Below are 27,911 nucleotides of genomic sequence, written 5' to 3' on the forward strand. Positions count from 1 at the left end.
CTCTCTGTTCCAATCTTGGTACTCTGAACTTTAACCACTGGACCTTAGCCGTAATGATAGTAATAGTAATAATAATAAATGATAATATTAATAATAATAATAGTGATAACAATAAAATGAATAATAATAAGTTATATTAGTAATTTATAATAATAATGATTATTATAATAATAGGTAATAATAATAATAAATTGCTGATTGGAGCATGATACGCTTAGTGGGAGAAGTGTAATATTCATAATAACTAGGTGGTATTAATTATTCGTCAAAACAATGTGTGAGAGATCCTGAGGTACAAATTTAGACGTTTTGAGGTAAATGGTATAAAAGGTTAATCGTGTTACACTAAATCAGCTGAGACGTCGAAAGAATAATTACGCGATTTTAGAAAATTATTTATACTAATTGAAACTTTATCCTATATTTTGGATTTTTTATATAATGTAGTCATGGATAATTTGATACAATTTTCTTAATTAGAAGGACAGTGTTAAATTAAATCGAAAGCGAAAACTGCCAGGACAGTGTTAAATCGAAACGCCGTAAACGGAATCGGATTCTTGTGGGCCTTATCTCCAATGTAAACACACCCAAAAGTCGCCGTGCTGACTGCTGAGTATTGAGTAATAACGAATATCTTTTACATTTGAGGTGTGCTCGCGGTACTAGACTAAAATTATTCGAAATTATTTCTAATGGATGCTCAAGGGAGGAAAATTGTGGTTTGCGATAATGGAACAGGGGTGAGTCTAATATATTTTTGTGATCTGCTAAGCTGTTCACATGACATTGCATGACTCATGAGTCATGATGACTGCAAATCAGCTAGCTTATTATCATTATGGCATTCTATTGGACGTCCTAGAGGCTGGCAACTTCAATCGAGGATAGTATTACCACACTCAGCCTGTCACCAAAATTTTCCAAAATGGAAAAATAGGCAGAAGCAACCTGTAAATGAATGAAAAATGACTGAGATTGGAAATTTCTTCTTATGACACCCAGGGTGCAGAAGGTGGAAGCAGCATCGCCATTTGCCAATATATGGGTTTTCAAGCCCAAAGGGTCGCCAACCATTTTCAAGATGCGTTGCCGGGTAATTTTTAATGAAAAGCCATTTATGCTGAGTAATGAAAAACTATTTACAAGCCACATACTTATTTGCAAGGTTGCATGCATGTGTTACCCCAAATAACTAATTTTACCCTAAAAACAGTCCGATTGTACAGCAAGTGTCAAATGAACATGTGATGTTGTGATGATGCAGTCTGACCGCTCTAATGTGACCAAAACTACATTTTGTTTGCATTTTTTTTTTTGGCAGGAACTCATCGCAACCAATTTCCAGACAAACTTTACTGCATCCCGATCCATCCAACGTTCCGGAAACCTTACTTTTTTCTAAAAAGTTGGCCAAAGACTGAAAAATATATTAAATGCAAGAATTTCAATCTAAATGTGTCGGCAAGATCTTCTGAAGGCGTAAATTTTGCTACTGAAGCGCATAGTGGCAAACCAGAGCTTTTTTAGAATCAGTTCATTTTTAATTTCCTCATTTGCTCAAGATTTAAACTAATTTCTCAAGTATGATAATGCTGGTATCCATGATACTTTACTGGTCTACTAATAAGACTCAAAAATGAACTTGAGGGAGAGTCTAAAAAACTCTCTGCTTTGCCACTATGCTTTACTTGTCTACTTATAGGACTCAAAAATGAACTTGAGGGAGAGTCTAAAAAACTCTCTGCTTTGTCACTATGCTGAAGCGTCGCCAAAGATCTTGCAATATTCATCCACTATCTGCACAGTGGTATGACACAAATCTTGTGGCCCCCAAACACATAGTGTCAAAGAAACTTTTTATTAGACTCTTCAACTAGGCTAGTTCATTTGGAGTCCCAGACAACCATAGCACTCCACATGCTAGCAGGCTGGAATTCTAAAATTCGTGGTTCACATAGAAAAAGTGTTCCGCCTTAAAAAAACGTTCCAGGCAACTAGAAACAGGTTTGCAGGCCGTCAGAAATCGGCTTTGGTTACGGTAGCTATGATTGTATGAACGTCAAGTCAGGCAACACAGAGAAGGTCCCATGCAAGATCAAAGTGGCAAACCAGAGCTAGTTTAGAATCAGTTCATTTTTAATTTCCTCATTTACTCAAGATTTAAACCAATTTCTTATGCATGATAATGCTGGTATCCATGATACTTTACTGGTCTACTTAACTTATAGGACTCAAAAATGAACTTGAGGAAGAGTCTAGAAAACTCTCTGCTTTGCCACTATGAGCAAGAGGGATGGATCTATAGAAGGAAATACTATTTACTCCCAACATAATAGTTTCAAATTAAATATAAACAACATTTATGGCACCTATTCGTTACCTCAGCTTTCAAATTGAGGAGAAACTCATCGGCAGTTGGAGAAACTTCTCGAAGAAAAGGCAATGCACAACAAACAACATGACACTTCACAGTTGACTGACTAGAATAGACTCAATAGTCAATAGAGTACTCGAAAGTCAAAAATTTAGCATTCAAACCTTTAGATTCTGTGAACCTTGTGATTTCTTCATTATGAAAACTTTAGAAGGCTCACAATATATCACGTAAAGTTTTCACTCAATTATTGTCTCCAAGTTCAGGAGTTTTATCTGCAGTTAATTCAGTTACCTCACACACCGATTGCTTAACGAGAACTAACAAGTAAACAGTAAACACTAACCATCGTTCCCACCACTTTGGCTGTTGCACACGATTGATTCTGCATGTATAACATTTACGATTTACGAAGGTTATTAAACCATTCTGTTGAATGCCAGTTACTGATAAATTTGTAATATCATTTTTTCAAATGAGTATATTGATGGTTGGTGTCCCTGCGGCCTTCTACCTTCTTTGTTTATGTTTTTCGTTAAGTTGGTAATCCTGATCGTAATGGTAGGAGTTTCCATGTCTCTGCTTATTGCATCAGTGGTCAGTTTTGTATTTGTCGATTGAATCGTAGGCAGTTTTTCATGTATTTGTGAGTGAGTGTACATAGCAAAAATGTCATTCTTTGCAATTTCCATCAATAATGACATAACTACACTATTGCATTACGCTCTTGAAATAAGAATTGTAGCATTAGGCATTAAGTTAGCATCAGTGCGTCAACATTGTGTGCATTTGAGGCGGTCCCTTCTAGCTTTCTATCGCTGATTGGATTTCAGTGGCTGTGATGTTGCACACGTTCTAGCAATGATTGGATCCCTGTGACAGTTCGTTGGACGCGTTCAAGCATTGATTGGATTCTTATGACTGTTATATTGGACGCGTTCAAGCATTGATTGGATTCTTGTTACTGTGATGATGCAAGTGCTGTTTTTTTTCAATGAAACAGCTGTGGCATATTGCAGAGACTCATCAGTGATGATGATGGACTGAAAGTGGAAGTGTGCTGGACATTCCAGATTTTTGGGTCCTGCTTTCTGATTTGCTATGTTTACCAGTTAATATATTACCCCTTTGGAATTCCACACTGCCTGCTAGGATGCCAGGATAGGAGAGGAGGGGTTTGCAATTCAAGGGCACTACAAGTTTACAAGAGTGCTAATAGTTGAGGAAATGGCAGTGATTTGGATGCTGGAGCGCTGTACTGCACTTGTCCAGAGGGCAGAGTGTCCCACTCCCATACCAAATGCAATGCACTCCTATTTTGGCCACCTTGCTTCCAAGTTACGTAGATAGTGTAAAAGTATCAAACAAAAGATTTTTTTAATTAGTTCATTTATAATCTCCTCATCTGCTCAAGGTTTAAACTAATATCTTTTGTATGAAAATGCTATGAAGTAAATATATTTTGTTGCCCTCCATTAATAATTGTGGCTCTTATTAGATACCCATTGCCACAATGCCACTTTGTAGTAGCAGAGCCATAAAATTTGACAGCATATTCAAAAATTATTTTTTTTATTCAAGGTTATATAATATTATATAATAAAAGAAAGGGTAACATCTTTCTTCACTCAATTTGTGGGAAATCATCTTCTTTTATTATGGAACCACAAATATAAAGAAAATTTGACAAGCATATTCAAAAATTATCTTCTTATTCAAGGTTATATAATATTATATAATAAAAGAAAGGATAATATCTTTCTTCACTCACTTTGTGGGAAATCATCTTCTTTTATCTATGGAACCACAAAAATAAAGATCATCACCCTGCCTTGGTTTAAAACAACTTACTCTCTAGTCAAGTTAGAGTTTTCTATCAAGTTTGAATTCAAAAGTTTGACCAATTGGGCAGTGCCTTTTATTACTGAAAATTTGAGCTAAAATGTTATATTCATGATGAATTTGAATCTTGTGGCTCCGTAGATTACAAAAATGTCTATTCACTAATGGCTTTGAAAGTATATTGTAATATAGATATTTTTCATGCTTGATTGATGGTAGCTTGTAAAGAATTTTTTAGATTCTAAGAACCAATTATGCAAAAAACACAGTAAATGTCTAAAATGATCATAATGTTTAAAATATTTGTGAGAGATATTGAATATAACATATTAAATATCCACAAATTATTTATTGTATAAAATAGTTTCATATTCAATGCTATATATTATTTTTAATTAGCCATGAAATTGTTAATTACTGGTCATTTATTTATGCATCATCAATAATTTTTTCTCTTACATAATGCTATAAAAATATAACTCAGTATTTACTGCAGTGAGTGACAAAGCGCGCATTTTCTCATCAACAAAAACATGTAGTCACAGACAGATGGACAGACAGACAGACGGACGGACATGACGAGCACAATAGGTAGCGCTTTTTTCCATAAATGAGAAAGTGCGCTAAAAAGTTCTGGTTCTACTTTTCAGTTTGTCAAAGTTGGTTTTGCTGGCTGCAACTTCCCTTCTCACATCTTCCCATCAATGGTTGGTCGTCCCATAATCAGAGCAACAAATAAAATTGGTGACATTGAAGTGAAGGTAAGAATGATGTCATCTTTATGTTCATTGCTTTGTAGTAATTTTTTCAAGCATTGTTTAGTATTTGTCTTATAAGTTTAATCACATGAGGTCTGTAAGAATGCTGATTCTTAATTTTTCATGAATGAATTATTCTACATTTTTTGAACATTCTATAAGCGTGAAGCCAAGGAGTACAATCTGCCTTCCAAAATACTAAAAACTATAAAAAATCAACAATTGACAGAATCAACATAGCTAGTTGTATTTAAAAGTAGCTTCTCAGCAATGTCTTTATTGTATAACAAGTGTTACTTATTTGTAAAAAGTGATGAACATTATCTATATTGATAGTGTTCTTATATTTAGTTGCATAGATACTTCTAGTACTTCTATTCCTAAACTGAAATGGTTTCTAACAAGGTAATGTGTTCTACTCTGCAGGAACTCTACGTAGATGTAAGAGCTTATTCTCCAGGTATTTGATTATGTGTGATTAAATGAATTGGCCCTACTGTCACTAAACCTCTTGGATGTTTTTCCATTTTGAAAGCTGTGTGGTGAAATGCAGCAATTATTTGCAATTATCTGTTCTGGCTCATTTGATGAAAATGAATAATATTTGAAATGGTTATTTTCTCCCTTACGTTCTAATCCTATGACCCTAATTAACTCTGGTGCAAGCAGGTCACTACCAACCTGGAATGCAATGGTTTCAGATCTTCATTCAATGATGGATTTCTCAGATGTGTTCCATTTCCTTCTGAGGGAATTTTTGGTGCTAAGCATTAAATAAATCTAATGCTAAGAATTAGGTTTTTTCCCATCAAAATGTGACCTGAAATACAAGAATAATGACTGAAAAACCACATATGAATAAGAGAATTAAACTTGTTATCATTCTCTTCTTTACTGCCATATATATACTCTTTTAGAAACATTATCTGAGAGTCTACAGAGGCTAATTAGGCAGCCAATAAGTGTATTGAAAGCCCATTTAACTGAGTGCTGCATGTCATCCCAGCTTGAATGTGACTGGCATACACAAACTACAGAGCCTGAAGATGCTTTTGCTCATGAGCAACTCATCTTTTAATTTGCAATTTGTTAGTCAAAATTTCAAATTTGTTATCAGGTTTCAATTAACATTATCAAAAACAATTGTGTTTTTACAATATGAAATTTTACCAATATTGTTTCAATAATGTTTAGTATTTTCCTCTGATTCTGCTAAGAAATTAACTGTCTTCTACTAATCATAACCTGAAGGTGAATTGCCTCTCGTTTAAATTTGATGTAATTGCACTAAAATTAATTATGAATAGATAAATGTGACACTGCTTCCATCCATTCACTGAGATCATTTGTGCCATGGTACTGGGAACTTCCCTGTCATTGTTGAGATGCTTGAACTGCCATTTCTCATGTGGATCAACTGTAATTATTCAGTTAAATGAATAATATTTTCTTGAGATTCTTATTGTTTAAGCAAGGGAGGTAGCCGTCAGTCTCACAAAAATGCATTGCTACCATTTTATTTGTGTGTGATCTGAAGTGATATTTACTGTAGCATGTATATGCCTCAGTATCTTTGAATTGGAGTTTGAAGTTTACCTCTTTTATAGGCAATGCTTTGGTGACAAATTTTTAAGTATATCATTGTATTTTTGCGGCTTGAGGAGTGGGCCCATTTCCCTGTGAGTAATTTCCTTCCAACCCATGAATAATAAACCTGCATCATTTGATTAGTTTTTAACTTGAATGTAAGCTTAAGGTTGTGTTAGCTAAACCTGCCAGCAGTAGAGGGAGATTGAAAAATAAATTACATTATTACTTGAATTACCAAACATCTGCAAATGTTTTAGTTCCTTTTCGTTTTCCTTGCTTCCAACATAGTATGTGAAAAATGTTCTAACTACTTAATGCCTGAAAAATTGAAAAGTATTTTGTTAATTTTTTTAAATTCTGAAATAGTTCATGTGTTTAACCTAGTTTCCAGAACCCTTATGAGGATTATATCTCTAAATAGAACTGAATTGCACTCCAGCATCAATAGTAATTTTAATCACAACATTCCTAAATATTTCTTGAACATTCTGGAACTCGCTTGATTCTATTGATTTTGTGAAACATGAATGTTAGGCTTTGGTACTTCTCTGTTACCCAGAATGTTGGATTAAAGAATATCAATTGTGGAGCATTTTATACTTATTAGACATAGGCAGTTATTTGGTTTTTTGTTATGTTCGTCTTCATTTCAGCAATTTTCTAATTTGACTGCCTTCTACATATTCTAGCTACTTGTTCTTGTTTGGTCTGAATGATTGACACAATTTTATAACTTCATATTAATTTTAGTATAAATTCAAAATGAATAATTTATACACCAATAGAAAAAAAATCTATTTATGAGCATATTCAAAATCAGAATTGGGCGACAATGGTGGCAATAGTTGCAGATATAGGTACTGTATTGAGCATTGCATCCTGCCTAATGGATAGGACACATAGGAAATGAAGATCTGGCTCTACACTTTTAGCCACCACCTGATCTCACCCCATGTGAGGTATTTCTCATGGGGTTATGTCAAGGAAGCTGTTTTTGTCCTGCATCTACCATCAACACTGGTTGATCTGAAGATCCGTGTATCTGCTATGGTGCCCTCAGTAACAGAAGATATGCTTTCTCGTGTGTGGGACAAGTTTGGCTGCCATTTAGATGTTTGCTGTGCAGCGCTGGGGGGATATATTGCACATTTATCGCTATGTAAAAAATGATGTATCTATCTCTTTCCATTGGTGTATAAATTATTCCTTTTGAATTTATACTTGAATAAATACAAATTTATTAAATTGATCCATCATTTAGATGGATACCCTGTATGATGTTTATTTTCTGAAATCAATCAATATGATTAATTTAAACAATTTCCTCTTTAAATGTCTTTTCTAGTTACATATTTCATTTGACATCAACCAAGAACTTTCTTAAATTTTCATTAAATTTAAAAACTTTTTACCAGTTCTATATTACTACCTTCTCTAAAAAAATATTAGTATTTTTTAAAAGTGAAAATTTCCAATTAGAGAATGTAAAATATATTTGAGATGCATAGAAGTAAGGCCAAATATCTTTATTAAATTTAACTTTCAAAATTGGCATTGTGTTTCATGTAGTATAACTGTGTAAGATGTACTGTATACCAGTGCTAAAAAAATATTTTGGAACTAATCAAGAATCAGTAAAAATCTTTATAAATATGGAGATGATACTTGATACAAAGCAGTATGTATGAAATGTAGTAACCATAAAATTCCCTTATTCCTTAAGAAGACATGCTAATAATTAGGTACATGTTTATAATGGAGAATGGGAATGCCTTTGACCCTGCCTTTGCCTTCAACTGCCTTTGACCCTGTTCTACAGATGTACTGCATGTCAGATTTAACAACTGAGGTTTCATTTGACTTGAATAATTGTTAATTGTTCTGTTGAAGTTTGTGTACTAGAAAATTACCCCTTATTTCTTCTATAGATCTCACTGATTTCATTACACTCAGCCTGTCATTTATAACTTTCATTATTTTTAATTGGAAATTTAATGAAATTTTACTACTCTAAATTTTTATTTCCAAAAATTGTTGAATTGCTTTATTGTAGCCAACTGCACATATGGAAAAAATTTTCAATTTTCTTCTCAATACTTTTCCTACCTTGATTATGATGTTCATTATTCCCAAAAAATTAACATCATTTGCTCTCTTCCTCTATACCTCCTGACCTTGCCAGGACCTGATGGTAGGAGATGATGCCAGCAAGCTCCGTTCAATGCTTGAGGTCACTTACCCTATGGAGAATGGCATTGTCAAGAACTGGGATGACATGTGCCATATCTGGGACTACACCTTCGGCAATGAGAAGCTCAACATCGACCCCAGAGAGTGCAAAATCATGCTCACCGAGCCCCCTATGAACCCCTTGAAGAACAGGGAGAGGATGCTGGAGGTGCGACTCGTGCAAAAGGACTCTTCATATAGTGAATGAAGTGTACATATATTGTTTATATGCATATAAGGTGCCATATGTTTATATTTTGAACAATTTGTTGTCACATTTTAGTGATTAGTTATGAGGAAAAATTTTTACAATGTAATTGTTTCGCAACGGTTATCTTAAAACCTCTAATCTGGGTAGAAATATGGTTACTATTTATGTCATCTCCCAGTTAATTGAGAAGTATGATTATGATTTATTTCTTCTTGCAGGTGATGTTTGAGAAGTATGGATTTGCTGGAGCGTTCGTGGCCATACAGGCGGTGTTGACACTGTATGCACAAGGTCTTCAGTCTGGCGTGGTGGTTGATTCTGGGGATGGCGTGACGCACGTGTGTCCGGTCTATGAAGGCTACACTCTGCCTCAGATAAGGTGAGTATTATTTCAACCTGCCCTTGTGCTCAGTAAATGCTCTTGTCGCTTCTTAGATCATGTGCAGGATCCTTTAAACATGTTGGATATTCTCCACTATATCTTACTGACAATGAGTGTAATTTAGCATTATTCAAAAATAATGGGTGTTATATAACCTACTCTAGATATATTTTAAGTGTTCTCAACCCATTCACAGACTAAACGTGTGTTATCAAACCTGCAGCACACACCATGAGGTTTGTTATACGCATTTCATACGATGTAAATATTTAGATGTTCTTTTCTCTACCGCGGTCACGACGATTGCCCTATTGCTTTACATCTATTCCGAGGGATATTCTCTAGCTATCTGAACTGACGAGATTTAGACAACATAATGAAAATATATTATGTGGCGCATATCAATGAAAACATTGGCTGGTCTTGCAGGCGTTTGGACATAGCAGGACGCAACATCACGACGTACCTCATCAAGCTGTTGCTGCTGCGTGGCTATGCCTTCAATCACTCCGCTGACTTCGAGACCGTGCGCATGATGAAGGAGAAGCTCTGCTATATCGGCTACAACATCGAGCAGGAACAGAAACTTGCCAACGAAACTACCGTACTCGTGGAAAACTACCAGCTGCCGGACGGCAGAGTAATCAAGGTGGGTGTTTGAATATACTTTAATTTGTTTTTAGTCTCATTTTCGGCAGTTTTATAGTTTTCTGCGTGTATGGTCTCTCTATTGTAGTTTTTTTTTTTAATTTTAATTTTATTTGAAAGCCTCAATTTACTGATGTCCAAACATTCATCTAGATATGTTATGCATTCAGCTGGTATTGAATTCTCAGCTGACAACTGGACGCAGTATGTAAAACGAGATAGTAGGTATACTATTTCTACGGGAAAAAAAATTCACTAGTGATACTATTTCTACAAAAAAAAACATCCACTAGTGAGTTGTTGCATATTGGGGCTAAACATGGTGTTAAGATGGGTATAGTAATGCTTGTATATAAGATGGGTACCGGTATAATGCTTATATCTCTGCTTGAACGATGCATGTAATGGTGGATGTATATAGCAGCGGGAGCACGAGTGTACCATGAATGTAAATTCAGTAGACCTCTTATATGTATCTATAAATTATGCTGATTGTTAACAAGATAAATTTTTAATGCTTGAATAAAATTTGCACTCGAGAAGCCCATTACTAATGAGATGATAATTAATGAGGTGGGTGGCGAGCGTTTCGAGGCCCCAGAGGCGCTGTTCCAGCCTCACTTGATCAACGTGGAGGGCCAGGGCATCGCGGAGCTGCTTTTTGACACCATCCAGCGCTGCGATATTGACATCAGACCTGAGCTCTACAAGCACATTGTGCTCTCTGGCGGCTCTACCATGTACCCTGGACTGCCATCCAGACTCGAGAGGGAGCTCAAGCAACTTCATCTTGAACGCGTTCTCAAGGTGTGAATTTACAAGTTGTACTGCACACTCGATGTATCTTTATTTTCTGCGTATCTCATTCACCCTAACGATGAAAATCATATATTAATGCGCTAACGCTGAATATCATATTTTAATGCCTGTTTTCTTTAACGCTGTATTTTACATACCTATCAATGTGATAAATTTACGCCCTGATGCTGAATATTAAATATTAATACGATATTTTATACCCTCATGGCGAACATTATACCTATACTATTAACGTTGTAACTGCTACAGGGCGACGTGGAGCGACTCTCGAAGCTGAAGATCAGAATCGAAGACCCGCCTCGACGCAAGGACATGGTCTTCATCGGCGGCGCCGTCCTGGCCGACGTCATGAAGGACCGCGAGAACTTCTGGATCTCCAGGGAAGAATACCTCGAGAAGGGCGTCCAGGCGGCCATGGTCAAGCTCATGCCCGGGGGAACTTCGTAGACAAGGGCAAGACAGTAGTGCAGTGCTGGGGGCGGGCAGTGATGCAGTGCTGGGGGGGCTGTGTTGCAGGCCGGGGGGGACTGTGATGCAGTGCTGGAGGTGGGCAGTGATGCAGTGCCTGGGGGAACTTCGTAAACGGGGAGCGCCTCTTAGAGGGTGAGGAAGTGGTGCAGTGCCGGAGGGAACTTCGTAGACGTGGGCGGCGGCGGATCTTTAGGAAGAGCAGTGATGCAGTGATACTACACTTGGACGATTTAGAGATTTTGTCGAAATATCGATGCCCTTCTAGCTTATGTCAGAATCAACCTGACCTAGTTTTGCCCGGAAAATTGAGGTATCAGTGTTACATACGGATAGTATTGCACTATTTGGACAGTGTGACCCTCGTTTGTCTGGGTTTAGAGATGGTTTGAGTGAGTTTACGAGTGAGGACGCTTCAACTGGATGAGGATTTGGACGTATATAGTAGGGTCATTAAATCTATACGAAATTGATCGCAGGCATAATAAGGAAGGTGATCTGGTACTTATGGAAGGTAGAATATTGAAGCCGTACTAAGGGAACTTGTAATAAGAGTAGGTATTTAACTGAAATAAAGTCGTGAAGGAAGATGGATTAATGAAGTGGTTTAAGGTGCCAGCTGAAAATGGAATATCGAAGCATTATGAAGGGTGGAAAAAGCTCACTACATATTTGTTTAGTGTTGATTAGATTTACAAGATTATGGGCGAGTATATCCTTTGTAATGTCGTTAAATTAATTTTACTCCTTGCAAGATTTTGAGAAATGATATAGATTAGGCCGTAAGAATGTATTTCTAACATTTTTTGGGTACCGTGAAAAAGTTCTAGTTCTTTTGCATGATAAATTATGATTACGAGGCACACTCTGCGATAGTTGCGTAAAATATCGGGAACAGAAATTGAGATGAGAAGAACCTCAAATTTGATGCGGTGTATTCAAAATTAGTTTATAGGTGTCGATGTTGCTCCCCGACAATTAACCCGAATTAGTAAAAACATCGAATTCTGTAATCTTTGTCATGATTATCAATTTTATAGAATCTAAATTAATTACATGGAATGTTACTGCCGTACGAATACGATCGATTGCTGAAGAAGAGACACGTACTTATTTATTTATTGTGAGAAGTCCGGTTTTTTAAAATGCAGTGTTGAATTACTTGACATAAAATGTCTGTTATTTTTGTTTGCATATTTTCCGTTTCGTTTCGATTCAGTCGAAATATTTGCAATCAATGCGGTTTGAAATTCATTTGTTATATCATGATTAATTTTGTTGTTTTCTTACGCAGGTAATTTTCAAAACATTTTGTTTCTTGTTCGGACATTCCAATATTTGTATTGTGTACATAGTCTCGTGCCAAAGTTGGTTGTTGAAGGTTATGTTGCCTTGCAACGCATTACCTATACTTTAATGGGTAGACGTAGAAAGAAAAATCTCGAGTATATTTGCTTTGCAGAAATTTTTTGTCACTGCGCTTCTATTTATTTTCATGAATTTTTGGAAAATTTCACGGGCAAATATTTCATTATAAAAAATTAGAATGAAAATAATGCTTTGTCAAAAGTTATTGTTCTAAATATTATTTGTAATACGATAGTATCTGTTTCTATGAATCAATGTAGTTAGGCAGGATGTGGTCTCTGCTAGCGTCTAACACGTTATTTCGATCGCACACTAATCCTCACCTCGTCAAATCCATCATGAATTAATCAATGGTTCCGTCAAACATATGCTCTAGTTAACCTTTTTCTGTGACTTATGTAATGCGACATTGCGCCTCCTAGCGAATCCACTCGTGCACAGAGCGAGAACTAGCGAAGTTTTTCGTATCTTCTCTGCTCCCGTTTTTCATTTCAAAATTTACTTAAGAATTAGAAATATCCTCTATCTGAATTTATGTTCTCGTTAAAATTTGCTAATCAGACATTTTATATAAATTTTTCCTTATTTATAGCAGGCTCGCATTAGGCTGAAGTTTTACCATATCCAAGATAAGGTAAAAGTAAGAGTTAATTTATTTAATTTGAAAAACCACCATTTTTATGATTAAGTTTTTTAATATGACTCGTGCCGTCTTCTAACAGCCTATGGAGATCCAATGCCCTAGCGCTTCTAGAGTCTAGTGACTTAATTTTTATACATGCCCATGATTTCTTCAATTTAAGTTGTTTTCAAGTTGAGTGCATTATTCTCGTGATTCGGTTGCTTCCTAAAACTTTAGTCTGCAGGTGAAGTGATTGCTTGCACAAAATTATAGTTGATGTTATAAGTTAAGTTTCTTCAATATTATTAATAACACCTGCTTCTTCTTTCCTCGTCCACTCTTTATTCCCCTATTTTAGCGTAGAATCAAAAAATCAAGAAATTTCAATGAAGTATCTAAAGTGGTAAAGAAAAACAAAACAATTAGCTCATTTTTTATCAAGTCAAATCTGCTAAAAAAGGGGTCACTTCCATTCACAAAGTATAAATAGAAAAAAAAAGATAGAAAGATCAACAACATAATTTAAACTTTGGTCAATCTTATTAACTTAAAAGGGCGGTAGCACAGGACCTGTTTTCCGCCACCTTGAAGGAAGAACTCCCCGCAACCGAAATTCAGCAACACAATTTACTGCCTCAATAATTCTATGTTACCCAAGAAACGGTATCCTAATCTCTCGGGGAACAAAGTTTACTCACAATAAATTTAACATAATACAAAGTCAGGCTACGAGTAAAGAGAACCAATGCAAGTTTTGGAATTGCTTTGCTGCGTTCGCGCCCGTCGGACTTACCGAATGCTGTGTTCTCTTCACGTTAAGAAATCGCACATTCATTCAAACGATTGACAGTCTCAAGGAAATTGCTCTCTTCAGCTCAGCAAAAGCAATGTGAGTACAAGATACATGTTTTCCAATATTCTGAGTGAAAGGTACTCTTTCTTTTCCATAATTATTTTATGAATTCGCCATAATTAATAACTGAGAAGCAATAGGAGAACATTAAATCGGGGAAAATTTGTGCCAGAGAAATGCGAAATTACAAGAACAAGATCAAATGCACGGATATTTCACCTCGTGTTTGCCATCACTGCAAGTATTGTAGCAATATTTCTATTCACACGCTAGACGCTGTGATGAATAACAATATTACCCACACATCCCAGTGCTGATTACCATGATTTAGCGGATAAATTTATCCATCATGATGATGGCTCACAGTAATAATTACCAATCTTCAAGAAACCTCCCATGTTCAACGTTGGAGTGAAACCAATTTAAAATATTTGTAAATAAAATGTTTCCGTGTTGTACATCCTTGCTGTCTGTACAACTCGGATACATTCAACTAGCTTCGCAGAGCCATGTTTAGAAATATATTTCAAATAACTTTAAATTGGTGAATTAATACAAGCATTATAAGTCCAACAACGAATTTACTACAGAGTTTCAAAATAATATTTCCCAGCCCCAAATAATATAGGAGCAACAACGATACCATACGCATGGCTAACAATATAGTAAAGAATTTATGAAAAATTGTTCCTATCGCTCAAAAGTATCAAAAGTAAAACATGTCGACCTCCTAATAACTTTGGAATACAACACGGCTTATTCTTAAAATCACTCCCATCAACTGTGACATAATTAACTAACGTATAAAAATTTTTCAGCCAACACTACAGATTCAAGTTTTCTATGAGATAAACGGCCTTAAGTTGCTTGTGTGCCATCAACGTCGCTCGTGATGGCCTGCGCGCTCTTTCTATTCCTCATTTTTACAGCGCCAAATAACATCTCATGAACAATTAATTATAATTTATAAATAAATAATTATAATTTTAAAAATAAATCCGCATGCCAGAGCTTCAAAATTGGATATGCTAAATTACAAGGATGACTGATACTACTTCCACTGATTTAATGAGTCTGGAACACAAAAATGAGTCTGGAACACAAAAAAAAAACAAATTCGTAACAGATGAACAGAAAAATTTCTTTAAGGTTGTTACGAATGTTCCACGAATTAATTTGTCGAGTTCTTCACAAAAATTGTGTTTGCTGACACTCAGAAGAGTAGAGGAAGTTATTCATCACGAGTGAGCCATTCACGAGCGACATATTAATGATAAAATTTGGTGCTAAAGAAAATATTGCGTCAACGTTTCAAGCATCATTTGAGCAGATGCAGAAATTGAAACAATAAATACGTGGGCCACAAACTACGCTAACTAGGCTTTGAGTGAACCTTAAATCGAAACAGAACTATTAAAGTCGCGCGCATAATTCACAATAGCAAATACCTAAAATAAAAACTGATATTAAGTAGAAAAGTTCACTAAAGTTTTGTTTCAAAAGTTCACAGCAAGATTTGGCAATTATTCTGCTATCTCCTTTTAGCATCGTTGAAATTTAATGTCGTTAGATTAAACAACGAAGAATAGCACCATTTCTTGAATACTCAAGTAAATTCACGGTATCATACACACCATACACATACACACATCTACGTCCATGTTGATGCGAGACAAAAAAATTAGAAACAGCATTGGGACAAACACTTTGTTGCTGAGTTCTCACTCAAAATTTACAAGGTTTATAAGAAGGTAAACCAATGAGCTCTCTCGTCAAAGGAATAAAATCTTGGCAAATGAATGACTCGGGACAGCTTCTCCCTTCTGCCATGTGTTGAAGGGAGAAGCTGTCTACAACGTTCACTGAAACTATGCTGCGAATAAGATTTAAACTGTTTTTTAATTAATTTCAGGGGATCAATCTATACAGTGGAGAGTGAATACTTAATAGCAAAATGTTAGAATTAAATGTACATATTTTCGAAAAGTCATATGTCATTCAGTAATGAATATTCACAAGAAGAAACGGATAATTGATAAATCGAACACAGGCAAACAAATTGAGGATTATCATCGATCCTTGACATACCCTCCCATCTGTGACTCGTAACATTCATACAGGAGAACAAAAATATATATAGGATCTTATGGCGTATATGGAGCTGATGAACCTTTGTACTCAGAGACCTAAACGATAATACATTGCTAATGGAGAGGCGGGCGAGATATGCTAAGAAAAGAGCTCCTTAACAGACGCTCTGACTCACCGAGCAGTTCTCAAGACTTCTTAAGTAGAATAAAATATTCAAAACATTCATGTGCTACAGGACTAATAAACACAAACGCCTACAACCAACGTGCGATAAAAATGAAAAAAAAAGAAGATACGCGTTCATTGAAACCTTAGGATATTGTTGGGATCCTTCCGGCAGCATGGAGGTTTACGTAGGAGAGCGTACACATTGATACCTATACTTTGCCGTAACACATTCTCGAACAATTGAAAGGTCAATCAAAACTTATCTGCTCCGTAATTAATCTGAAAATAATTCATATATTAAGATATGTGTTTTTCTCTCAATAAACTGAGTCTTGAATGTAAAGAGATTTGCAACGCGATTCTTCATGACTGAGAAATGAACCACACGATATTTATACTTCCAAACGCGTGCAAGATAGCCATGCATCACATAGATTATAAAATTATTTGTATTTCCGGTTTAACAAACGTCACAAGACAGGCGACCATGTCAGCCGTCACTAGCGTTCATTTCCTTATCCTATCACCGCCTGGAACAATTATCTGGTGGATCATTCAAGCGAGGAAACCGAAAATAACAATGCAGGGTAATACAAATTTGAAACGAACTAATACTTGAGCACGCACGAGTAAGATCCATAAATATTATGAAGGTGATGCGCATGAGGGAACAATATCAACAATGCGCGTTGTTTTGCAAAACACATACAATATTCAGTTGAAGGATTTTTCCTGGCACATAATTGACATGTTCCATAACATCGCACCAGTGTCAACTTACTAAAACTATTAGCACATTTGTATTTCGTAACCAATTTTGATCAACATGGACACAGAGCGGAGGTTAATCATCAGCTTTTTGCAAAACATTCAACATTTTTACAAAATACTTCCTTTTTCACAGAACTATAAACTATGAAAAATTTTCATAAATTTCGGTCCAAAATCTAATTTTCTACGTAACTAATAGCACGAATGTAGTGAGAGCGAAATAAATGAGATAATAAACATGAATCGTGCTGCCCAAAAATTTCTCATCAGGTCAATTCATTGCATGGGATGAAGATCGATCGATTTCAGGAGTTAGCCTCGACAAACGCTGTTCATGACAGGGAATGAATCGTTCAAAATTTAGAAAATTATTCACCAGATTCATAATTTTCGACAACAATATGAGCCTTGAAACAACGATTTCGTGAGCTCATGAAGTTTCGCACAAGTATTAACATTTAATCATACTATTCATGTCATAACCATACTTCTTTGCAACAATCACTATAATCATAAGGACGATAAAAACATTACGAAATAGCGTAGTTCCTCAGGACCCTTAGATCATAAGTAAGGTCAACAACTGATAAGTCATAGAAAAGTTGGGTTTGCTGTCATCAGTTGGTGGGGACGAGTCTGTTGAGCTGAACGTCACCTAGAAATCTATGTGAGTAATTAAATAACATTCTGTAGGAAGTGGAACACGCCGCCAGGAAAGTCTAGTGGTGTATACACGTTAAAATTCGTCAGGGATCTGAAGAACACTAAGCTGCAGCGGTGGGGAGACAAATTAATGCTGATGAAACATTTCATTTGCTGGTGATGATGCCACGGAAATAATGCTGTCTCCAGAGTTAATAATAGCCACGGATAAGCTATGCCTTTACAAAACCAAGACATTGATCCAACCAAGCTCGAACGCGAATTTTAATTTCTGATAAGAGCTAAGAAGTAAGTAGCAAGAGGCCTTTTTAATGCTGAGCATTGTTGTGTTGATAGAAGCAATTTAGTTTGCAATTTCTGATTTACAGTGACATAAAACAGTAAAGCTATCACTAAGTCCATATCTTCTGTGGGCATTAAAAAACCTAGGTAATTTATTTAATATAAAAAATTGACAGTGAACGAGCTTGGTGGCATTTCAGTTCAAGGCTTGCAGCAGAAGACAAGCGGTTCTCGTTTGTGGTGGACAGCTATGACGTACACAGGATTGGAGAGCATGATATATTTTAAAATATTTACGAACGTCCCAAGTGAATACTTAAAACATACGAATAAGTGTGATGTACAGGATGCGTTTCTTAAGAACCTCTAGAACTTTAAAGTCACGCGGACTGAAGTATAATATTAATAAAATTTAAAAACTCTCTTAAGAGCTGAAGAGTTTCATACCTAAGCTTAACATAATCGTCTGAACCTGACGTTGGTAATGCGCAGCTCGTCAGTGCAAAGATCATCAAGTCGATAGGAAGTAAGGCCTTTGGTATACAGAGTCACAAGAATAGCAAAGGTGCAAGCTGGCGGTTGCAGTCCTAAGAGAATTTTTAAAAATGAAAGCATCATGACCTAATATACACCTCCGGGAAATGGATAGCAAATGCAGTCCATTACTAGTAACGAGTTGAAATTTTATAAGGAGTTTTAGTTCTTGATGCTAGCTATTAACAAAACTCTGTAGACTTTAAAAGACAATATTAAAGTGTTGGCGTTTAAAAAGCTGCGAAGCGAATGTTTTCTCTGTGATCTATTAGACATTTTATTATGCTGTGATCGAGAGAACATTCATCGTCAGACATTTCATAGTTGCCATTAGTTCCTGTTATTTTCGATTTGCTAATGAGGATAGAACGAAGCTCAGAAAAGTGAAACTACTTGGACAATCATTTATAAGAAGTACGTATAGGCAGTCGAAAGCAGATGCTGGAGAATAAGAAGTAGAAAAGAAAAAATAGGAAGAGCTTACGAAGAAAGGGAGTGATCAGATCGCTCAATAATAATCGCCATGCAATAACACAGTCTTAGTCCACAACAACACAGAGGTTCGTTAAACCTACTACAGAAACTAGACACCCAGCATCTGACGTGAGACCTTCCAGTTCAACGCGGACGATGAGTCATGAAACTCGAACACAGAAGCGTCCAAAAAACACAGCGAGACAACAACTGACGCACGTTGGGTATCAGGACACATAATTAATTGTAGCTGGGAAGTGTCTCGGGGAAAACTGGAGATACATGACGTGAAGTGCCTCTGGAACTGCCGTATACACTATAATGATAATGATAACACTCAGCAAACACACATGAAATGGTTGTTGGATTATAATACATAATGTTTTTGCAGAGTTCAATTTGTTTGAACGTTATTAGCTTCACTTAAGTTTTGCATACTTTGATAATTTCGAACGGTTTCTAAATTCTGTAAACTTTGTTGCAGACTGTGCACAGGTTTAGCGAATGGTATGCCCAGATGAGTCGTGATGTGCTTTGATAAATAGTCGGCTCTTGCAAACTTCTTGCCACACACCTTGCAGGGATAAGGCTTTTCCCCGGTATGGATCCGTAGATGCCTATTCATGTCCGAGCGCCCACCGAAAGCTTTGCCACATACGCCGCAGTTATACGGTTTCTCCCCCGTGTGGGTGCGGATATGAAGCTTGAGATTCTCGCGGCCTTTAAAGCCTTTGGTGCAGTATGGACATTTGAACGGCCGCTCCTCTTCGAACGACAGTCCGCCTCCTGACGACGGAGGAATAGAGTCTTCTAGGAGCTTAGCGCCACTGCTGTTGCTGCTCGCGGACGCACCTGCTCCAGAAAGGACGCCACTCACGCTGCCACCAAGGGTGGTCGCACACACGCTCGCAGGACAGACGCTGGCTGAGGCGCTGACAATAATGGGCAGTGAGGACGCGGCGCTGGACATAGCCATTACGGTCGGTGACATCGTCACTTTATTTGCATTTGAAAGTGACGTGAAGTTGATGGACGTGAACGGAGAGTACAGAGACGAAGATGAAGAGGCCGTCGTTGCACAGGAGGGACTCAGCATGGAAGCGTGTAGCTGCGGCGACGAAGCTGCAGCCCCAGCAAGAGGGGATCGTGAGTTCAGAGATGGAGGCCAGCCAGGAGACCGGTGAGGGGAGGCAGGTGGTGAGGATGACCCGCTGTGAGGATTGGATAGGTTGGAGTTTTCTCCGCCAGGAACCGACACCTCTCTCATGTTTTCATGTGAACACTCCGATGATAACAAGCGGCAATGTGCGTCAAAGTTTGCCACATCGCGGAAAGTAGCTTTGCACTTGAGACAGTGTATAAATTTCCATGTACAACTCTCGTCCTCCATTTCTTCGTCTTCATCTTTAACTTCCCCGTTCTCGGGAATGGAGGCACTCGGAGTGGAAGGAGGCTGGTCCCCAATAGAGTCATCCACATCCACCAATTCCTCTTTGAAAGACAGGGGAACTCGACTGTCCAACGCAAGGCCACCTCGAGCCTGAACGTTCGAGGACAATGGTGGCCCACCGAGACGGGAATTCAGGAGACACTGTATGTATGCGGGCGGCAGGGACGACTTGGACTCGTCGGACGACTCGTTCTTCATTATATGATCGAGGACATCGTGGTTGGATCTGTGTTTCAAGAAACTCTTGTGATACTTGAAACATTGGCCGCAAACGGTACAGCGATAAGGCTTCTCGCCCGGTAGCTTGGCAGTGTGGTTCTGCTCCTGGTGCCGCTGGAAGGCGGATTGGTACTTATACCTTTGGCCACAGTGGTCGCATTTGTACGGCTTTTCTTCTTCGTGGATTTTTATGTGTTCCTCTAGGAACTGTTGGGAAGGCATGATGCGCGCGCAGATATGACACGTGTATTCAGCTTCTCCGTCCTTCGCGGGGGAGACGACGCCCACAGGGGCAGCTCCAACCATGCCAGGCATTGTAAATGAGGGAGCAATACCCGCAGGTAACGCAGAGTCAGAGTTGCCAAGGGACTTGACAAGGTCCAGAAACTGCAGTAGGTCTTTGGTTTGGTTGGAGAGGCCCGGCACGCCGGGTGGCAGTGAGGCTGGGGCATCAAGACCTGCCCCGAAATAGGGCAGCGGTGGGTAACCCATGGCTAGCGCCCTCTGGATGAAGGTGAGCTGATGCCGACTCATGGGTGCGGGAGTGCTGGGGTGCAGAGGCGAAGCGTGAGGTAACGGGGTGACGGAGAGGCCTGAGGGAGGTCGCACAGGAGGAGAGCAGGAGGAAGGAGCGCAAGACACGCAGTCACCGCCGTCCTCCTTCAGGAGCCCGTCGGACAAACGCATTTTCTGGTGAAAAATTTGTAAATTGTAATTCTCTTCATTTGGATTCTAGTGTTCTTGTTTTTATGATTCTCTTAAACCATAAAAAAGATTCAATTCAAAACATCAATTCATAGTTTTCTTTCTAATTTACATATTAGTGAACATAACTACAATTAAAAACGCTTACATTTATATTGATGTGACTCACTGCAGAGGGCGATCTGTTAACTTCTCTTGTCCTGACAGAAGCGTTGACGGGAGACTGACGACGCTGCTCATGACTATCGCGATTGACGGTGACTGTCAGCTCCAGTGGTTCCTGGTACACAAAAGTCAGGATTAAATTTTTTTGCTGGAATGGCACCTCGAATAAGTGAACGATTGGGAAAAATTAAAATCGGTATTCAGCAGCACGATAAGTCAGTCGACCCGATAATATAAAATAACAGATAGTGTCATAATTGCAGGTAATGAATACTCAGGCATCGGATGTAAAACACTGGAAGTGAACGTTTCTCACCTCACTGCGGTCATGAGTGTCTGGAGTCCTGGACCGTACGTCAGGTTCGTCGTTTCCTGAGAGCTCATCTTCCCTCATTTGGCTCTTCGACGGACTGTTAGTGCCGTTTTGATGACCTTCCCCATCAGACAATCTTCGCCTCTTGGGAGTGGGAGAACACGAGTCTACTTGGAGGGAGGATCTGGGGGATAGAGAAGCCGCCGAGGCACCCACGAATGCTGCACAAGGGGATGGGGGAGGCATGTTGGGTGGAGCTGAGGAAGAGGCATTGCAGCGTTGCTTACCATTACTAGTGAGATCAGTTGGCTGGTCCATGGCAGTCATGGACAATGGTTCAGTTTTGGCGGATGCCATGTCAGAACTGGCAGTTCTTGAGGCCTCTTCCTCATCATCACTTTTATGTTCATTCTCCGGCACGCTGACGCTGCGACTGTTACTGATAGTCGGGGTGCAGCTGAAGCTTGCAGGAGACTCACCGGGGTCTTGCGAGGAGTTCCCATTACTTTTGGTGGCAAGAGCAGTAGATTCAACTTCAGTAGAAGGAATGGGAATAATATTTTCAACAGAATTTGAGATGCTTGATTCATTTTCTTGAATTTTCGAGAATGACCGGGCCGCGGCTAACTGCAGCTGCGTTTCCTGCAGCCTTTTATCCGCCAGACCACGTATTTGCAACTCACGAGCAATGGAGATGAGAACAGGCAATTCTTTCTGATCCACGGCCACCTCGCCATTGTAAATGAAGTGGATGATGGCCTTAAGGTGATCATACTTGATCCCTTTGAGGATGATGACGGGATGCCTGTCGGGGTTGTCGACGAGGAGCTGCGTGAAATAAGGCGAGCATGCCGACAGCACCAGGCGATGTGCCTTCACACGGCGCCCCTCGCACGATATCGTCACGTCCACGAACGTCTCGGTCTCCAGCAGGGAATTGAAGACGCCAACCAAGTTCGCCCAGTGATAGTTCCACTTGAGGCAGTACTGATCTGATCCCATCATCAGCACAGCTGCAACAACAACAACACCAAATTAATGAGTGTTTCCAGCAGCATTGAGCAGCACATTATAGCAAAAAAGAACACTTGGATTTAAACATGAACTCTGAGGTTGTTATCGGTAAAACAGGCTGAGAGTTATACCATTCCAAACTGTTGATATAACGGCGGGAATTGCATCGCCAATATGATTTAGGACTCTAATATCAGAAGCAGGACAGGATATATATGAACTGAAAAGATAGTTAAATCAAGTTGGATACATAGCACCAAACCTCGCGCTCATATGTCAACAAGTAAATCGTGATTAAAAGCGTATAAACAATTTGCACTGCCGAGAAGTGCTTGCTAAACGAACACATGATTAGCGACAAAGAAGGATGCAAAGCACTAATTTTTGTTGATGTTTTGCCTTAAAAATTAACACTATGGCGCTCACATTACGTATATACTTGACACGTTTCCGTAAACACTTTGATATTGAAGCCCAAACGCATGAATATCTGTCACTCCATTAGACAAAACACCCATACAAAAACGTACCGGTATGATATTTCATCAAAACCAACCTTCCTCTCGTATTTCTATGGGAGACGCTCACGTATGCGAATTGTTAGTTCCCTATCGACGACAGGCGTCTATTAGGCAGCACAAATGAAACGGATCTGACTCATAATCCTACTCCAAGCCTCTAATTCCGAGAATATATTATTCAAATTGAGACACAACGACGAGGTCATCGACTCATATTATTGAACGATCATGTAACTGAGTAAATTTGTTCTATTTTACAAGGCAACTTATGCAGCTCACGCGCCTGCTTCGGAGATAAAGGACTTGTCTAAAATTAGGCTAGTCCATTGGCCCTGAGTCTGGACATACATTTGCATCATGACTTTACTGGGAACATACACGATTAAATGTACCCTCGGGTATGATAAAGAGTTATGAAGGCATGCAACATTAGGCTGGACGAGTGTAAACCAAGCCTTCATGTGCTGTCCACGAAAATTGTTAAGCAGGTTATTTATTTTGTTTTGGCTTGTTTAATAATCAAATGCAATCATCCCAGTGATCCCACAAGGAAAATAGGGAGTTGAATGCATTATAAAAAAAATATAACTCAGTACGCACTGCAGTGAGTGACAGAGAGCGCATTTACTCGTCGACGAAAACGTGAAGTCGCGGACAGACAGACAGGCGGACGGACAGACAGACGGACGGACAGACAGACGGACCGACGGACATGACGAGCACAATAGGGCATTTTTCCCATAAATGAGAAAATCCGCTAAAAAGAGATACTTTTTGTTAATATTATAAAGGAACACTCAATTTGATCTATGGAAAACACTTATCGTGTTGTCTCATTACAACGGTTGCATTTGTTGTGCGGGATAACAATAGGATCCTCGTTGTTTCTCGTTTAGGTTTCAATTTGACACATTTCACACATTTCAGGTTTCACATTTGACAATTGCGAATTATGATATACATGATTGATCTTCGTTTATTTTGTTGTGCTTTTGTTCAATATTCTTTGGTTAAATTCTTCACTATCGCGAATGCTAAATTTATTGTTATTTACACTTTTCAAAAAGGCTCCGAAATTATTAGTCTACGAAAGACTGCGAAAGTGAGACTTGATAAAAGTTTTAAAAGTGATTTGGAGATTAAAAAATACTGGTTAATACTTTTCGACTCGAAGTCTATTAATTATTATCGATTACAGTTGTCATTTTTATCAATCCTTTCCTTCGCCGTGGAATGGTTGGCCCAATGATCACAGTGTCTGTGGCCATTGAAGGCTTCGTTTCGATATTCATTTGCCGAATAGGCCCATGCATTGAAAAATTTTTGTTCAATTGGCAATAATTGCAAGAAATCTAAAAGAAAAAGCTGCGATGAATTTAACATCTAAGAATCGGTTTAGAAATACTAGCAATGTGAAAAAGTGACATGAAATCTAAAGAGCTCAATGAGGCTCAGGGAATTAAAATGTAAAACTTCAACAATCGCGAAAACAATATCTCTAATGGAAATGGTAAATGGACATTCCAACGAAATTCGTATCAGAAGTTCTCGTAACTGGACAGGCTTAAGATGCGGCGTGACGTCGAATGCTAGCATGCGTTTTTACTTGGCATTTCCGAGCCTCGAGATTGAAGGCTTCAGTTGCCGCGTTTGTGTGATAAGTATAATGAAAAAACAGATACATGAATTATTAAATCACATCTGGTATATTTTCATTTGAATACATTATATTTGCTTGTGATTTTGTAAGAGAAATCCTCAGAAGGAAAAGATACAAGGACTAGATTTAACCGTAATGATAACGTTTGCACGATTTAAATGAATACTTTTTTGAATTCGACCAAAGTTAGCGAAAGTCATTACAGAAGTCAAATGTAACAATAGCAAATGTTGTTGCTCGTAATTATCCCACATCAACCTGCGATAATGAAATAATTCAAGGATATTCTACGGATTCAAACTAATACGATAAGGGACAATAAAAATAGCGGACAATGTATCGGGATGAGCAAAGCCGGCACTCATCGTGCTTCTGGCAGTCGAGTTCGCGTCCCTCAGGGCCAAGGGCGTGGGGCAGTGGCACCACGTGCTCGCATATTGGCACTTCACGAGTGCCTCTCTATTAAAGAGCACGCTTCTCTTTTCAGGAACTTCATTTGAACGGTCACGAGAGGTAGAAACGTTGTTTTATGCACTCTTTGAATGGCCTTTATGTTGAAGAAGAGGAATGTATTTTTCGCCAGCGCCTCTTAAACGTTCACAAAATTTCAGGGATTGAATTCAAGATCTCATCAAAAACAGAATAGTTTTCTTAGATTCAATGCTTTGTACAGGATACAACTATGTTATGAAACAACAGCTTATACTTCACGATAAATCTTAGTCATTCAGCATTTAATAAGCCTTTTCTGCATCGTGTTTTGATTATTACAAAAAGATGGTCATGGAATAGATTAGCTAAGTTTAGCCGTTCGAAAGTGAGAAGCCTTCAAAATAAAATGAAACATTATGAGCGATATATAAAACTTACCAAGACTTGACAATTTTCTAGACTTTTATTTAGAATTTTATTTAATAAAAAAACACATTTGTTTGTCTGTCCATAAAAAAGCAGTGAAAATCACATAAGGCCATTTTCAAAATGTAAAGGAATGTATAAAAAAATTCCATTGCAAATATGTAAGTAAAATCAGAACTATAAGAACAAACACAACAACATTTGGAGTGTAAAAAGCTACTATAATCTGTTTAAATGAACTCACCGTAGGTGGCCTCTCCCTCTTGCCTACACATGTCACTCTGGCCATGCCGGGGAGAGGAGAGGGTGCAGGGGGTTAGGGGTGAGGGAGGGGGTGTCGGAGACAGTGGGGGTCACCGGGTTCTAGCGAAGGGAGGAGCCTTCAAGAGAGACGACGTCGTGGAGGCGCGGGGGAGAAGGGGGGGGGAGTGGTGGGAGGCGAGCAGTTGATAAAGGGCAGGAGGAGGATGAGAGGAATTAAAGAACGAAGTCCTCACACCCGCAACTGGGGAGGCGGCGGTGAGGGGAATTTACAACCCTTTACACCCACAACTGGGGCGGAGGCGTGAGTGGAAGCGAGGCTCCTTGCGTTACCTCCACCGCCCGCATCACGCTGTCTTCCCGCCAAACGAGTTCGTTGCTGTAAATTTTCTGTTGTTCTGTAAGGCTTCAATGTAGGGCTTGGATAATATAAAACTGTTCAATTATTCCCACAAAAACTGTTAGTCTCCCGAGTAGCAGCAAGACAAACGCTCAGCGCGGTAAAACGTGAGTAGAATTCCGTGATTTGTGCTATTTTCGAACACAGGAATTTTCCTTCTGCTCAACTGAGAGAAACTCTACTTATGTCATCCAATGAATGGCAAGAAGAAAAAGAAAGCGATGATTGATGAAAATTTCTAGAGATTTTCAAATCTAGGAAGACACACAAGACAGATAAGGTACAAGGCGAAGCACCAGAATTGTCGACGAAAATTATATAGCACCACAGGAACGGAATTTTCACCAGGCTCTTTTACTATAAACATCCTTCAACTCTTCAAACGTAGCATGAATTTATTAATTCATGAAGACTGTTGAAGCTGTTATTTCTAAGGTATGATTATTTCTGTCACGTGCTGCAATTTTTTCAGGTTATTCGACCATCACTTCAAGTTATGATCGCAGATCAATAAATGACGGGAATGGTCGAGATCAAGCCATCAATATCACTGACACCTCCAGAACCGACAATTTTGTCCAGTTGTTGTAGCATAGGATGCGACTGACTGCCAGTTTATTGTTACCAACAAAGCATAATGCACATGTTAAAAAATTCAATGTAATCCTCCTAATGTATTTTGTTTTCAATAATTAATAATAATTTCACTATTTTATTTCATAAGGTATATTTTTCATCCGTGCCTCAACAGTATATTCGTGTGCTGTACGAAATATCAGCCCATTCGTGTTCTACGAACTATAGTTCACTCGTGTTCAGTTGAGACACGGACCTAGTAAATAACTAGGAGTGTATGGTGCTGTGTATTAGTAGTCACATTAGTTACTTTAGATCGCCAACTCAGCGACAGTTTGGAATTGAAAGTGTCTGAAAAAAAAGAGTGCATTAAATTGATTAGTTACTTTAAACACTGAAATAAGTAATTAAAAAACATGTACAACAAATATTTTTATTATAAAGTCTTATAACTGAATTGACCACAATACAGCCATACCAACTTCGACCAAATCATTGCTCTTCAGTATCAGGCGGTCATCCACTGAGCGTACTGGAATCAATCCCGTCCTCAGCTATGCACACATGCATGGACCGACACACAAGCAAGCATGCAAGCAAACAGCGCATCACAGGCAAA

General features: G+C 38.4%; 2 protein-coding genes across 5 annotated transcripts; one reads left to right on the forward strand and one right to left on the reverse strand.

Moving 5' to 3' along the window:
- Positions 1 to 555: 555 nt before the first annotated feature.
- LOC108669084 (actin-related protein 2-like) lies at positions 556 to 12,713 on the forward strand. 3 transcript variants are annotated; one of them, XM_018156369.2, is made up of 9 exons: positions 556 to 743; positions 4,870 to 4,980; positions 5,404 to 5,418; positions 8,750 to 8,965; positions 9,226 to 9,386; positions 9,819 to 10,038; positions 10,611 to 10,844; positions 11,106 to 11,330; positions 11,378 to 12,713. In XM_018156369.2, the coding sequence occupies exons 1-8, from the start codon at positions 696 to 698 to the stop codon at positions 11,301 to 11,303; spliced, it is 1,203 nt and encodes a 400-aa protein (XP_018011858.1). In that variant the 5' UTR covers positions 556 to 695; the 3' UTR covers positions 11,304 to 11,330; positions 11,378 to 12,713. The 3 variants fall into 3 exon arrangements, with proteins under 3 accessions (XP_018011858.1, XP_018011857.1, XP_018011859.1); XM_018156368.2 differs by lacking the exon at positions 5,404 to 5,418 and adding an exon at positions 6,639 to 6,656; XM_018156370.2 differs by lacking the exon at positions 5,404 to 5,418 and having other exon boundaries at positions 557 to 743.
- A 1,021-nt stretch (positions 12,714 to 13,734) lies between these two features.
- Positions 13,735 to 27,407, reverse strand: LOC108669083 (zinc finger protein 865). 2 transcript variants are annotated; one of them, XM_018156366.2, is made up of 4 exons: positions 26,300 to 27,407; positions 22,006 to 23,015; positions 21,694 to 21,804; positions 13,735 to 21,509 (listed from the first exon to the last, which is right to left on the reverse strand). In XM_018156366.2, exons 1-4 carry the CDS (start codon positions 26,328 to 26,330, stop codon positions 19,545 to 19,547), a joined length of 3,117 nt encoding a protein of 1,038 aa, XP_018011855.1. In that variant the 5' UTR covers positions 26,331 to 27,407; the 3' UTR covers positions 13,735 to 19,544. The 2 variants fall into 2 exon arrangements, with proteins under 2 accessions (XP_018011855.1, XP_047740905.1); XM_047884949.1 differs by having other exon boundaries at positions 21,673 to 21,804.
- Between the last annotated feature and the right edge of the window lie 504 nt (positions 27,408 to 27,911).

This window comes from Hyalella azteca, unplaced genomic scaffold, assembly GCF_000764305.2.
Source record: "Hyalella azteca isolate HAZT.00-mixed unplaced genomic scaffold, Hazt_2.0.2 contig16588, whole genome shotgun sequence".
Classification (NCBI taxonomy): domain Eukaryota; kingdom Metazoa; phylum Arthropoda; class Malacostraca; order Amphipoda; family Hyalellidae; genus Hyalella; species Hyalella azteca.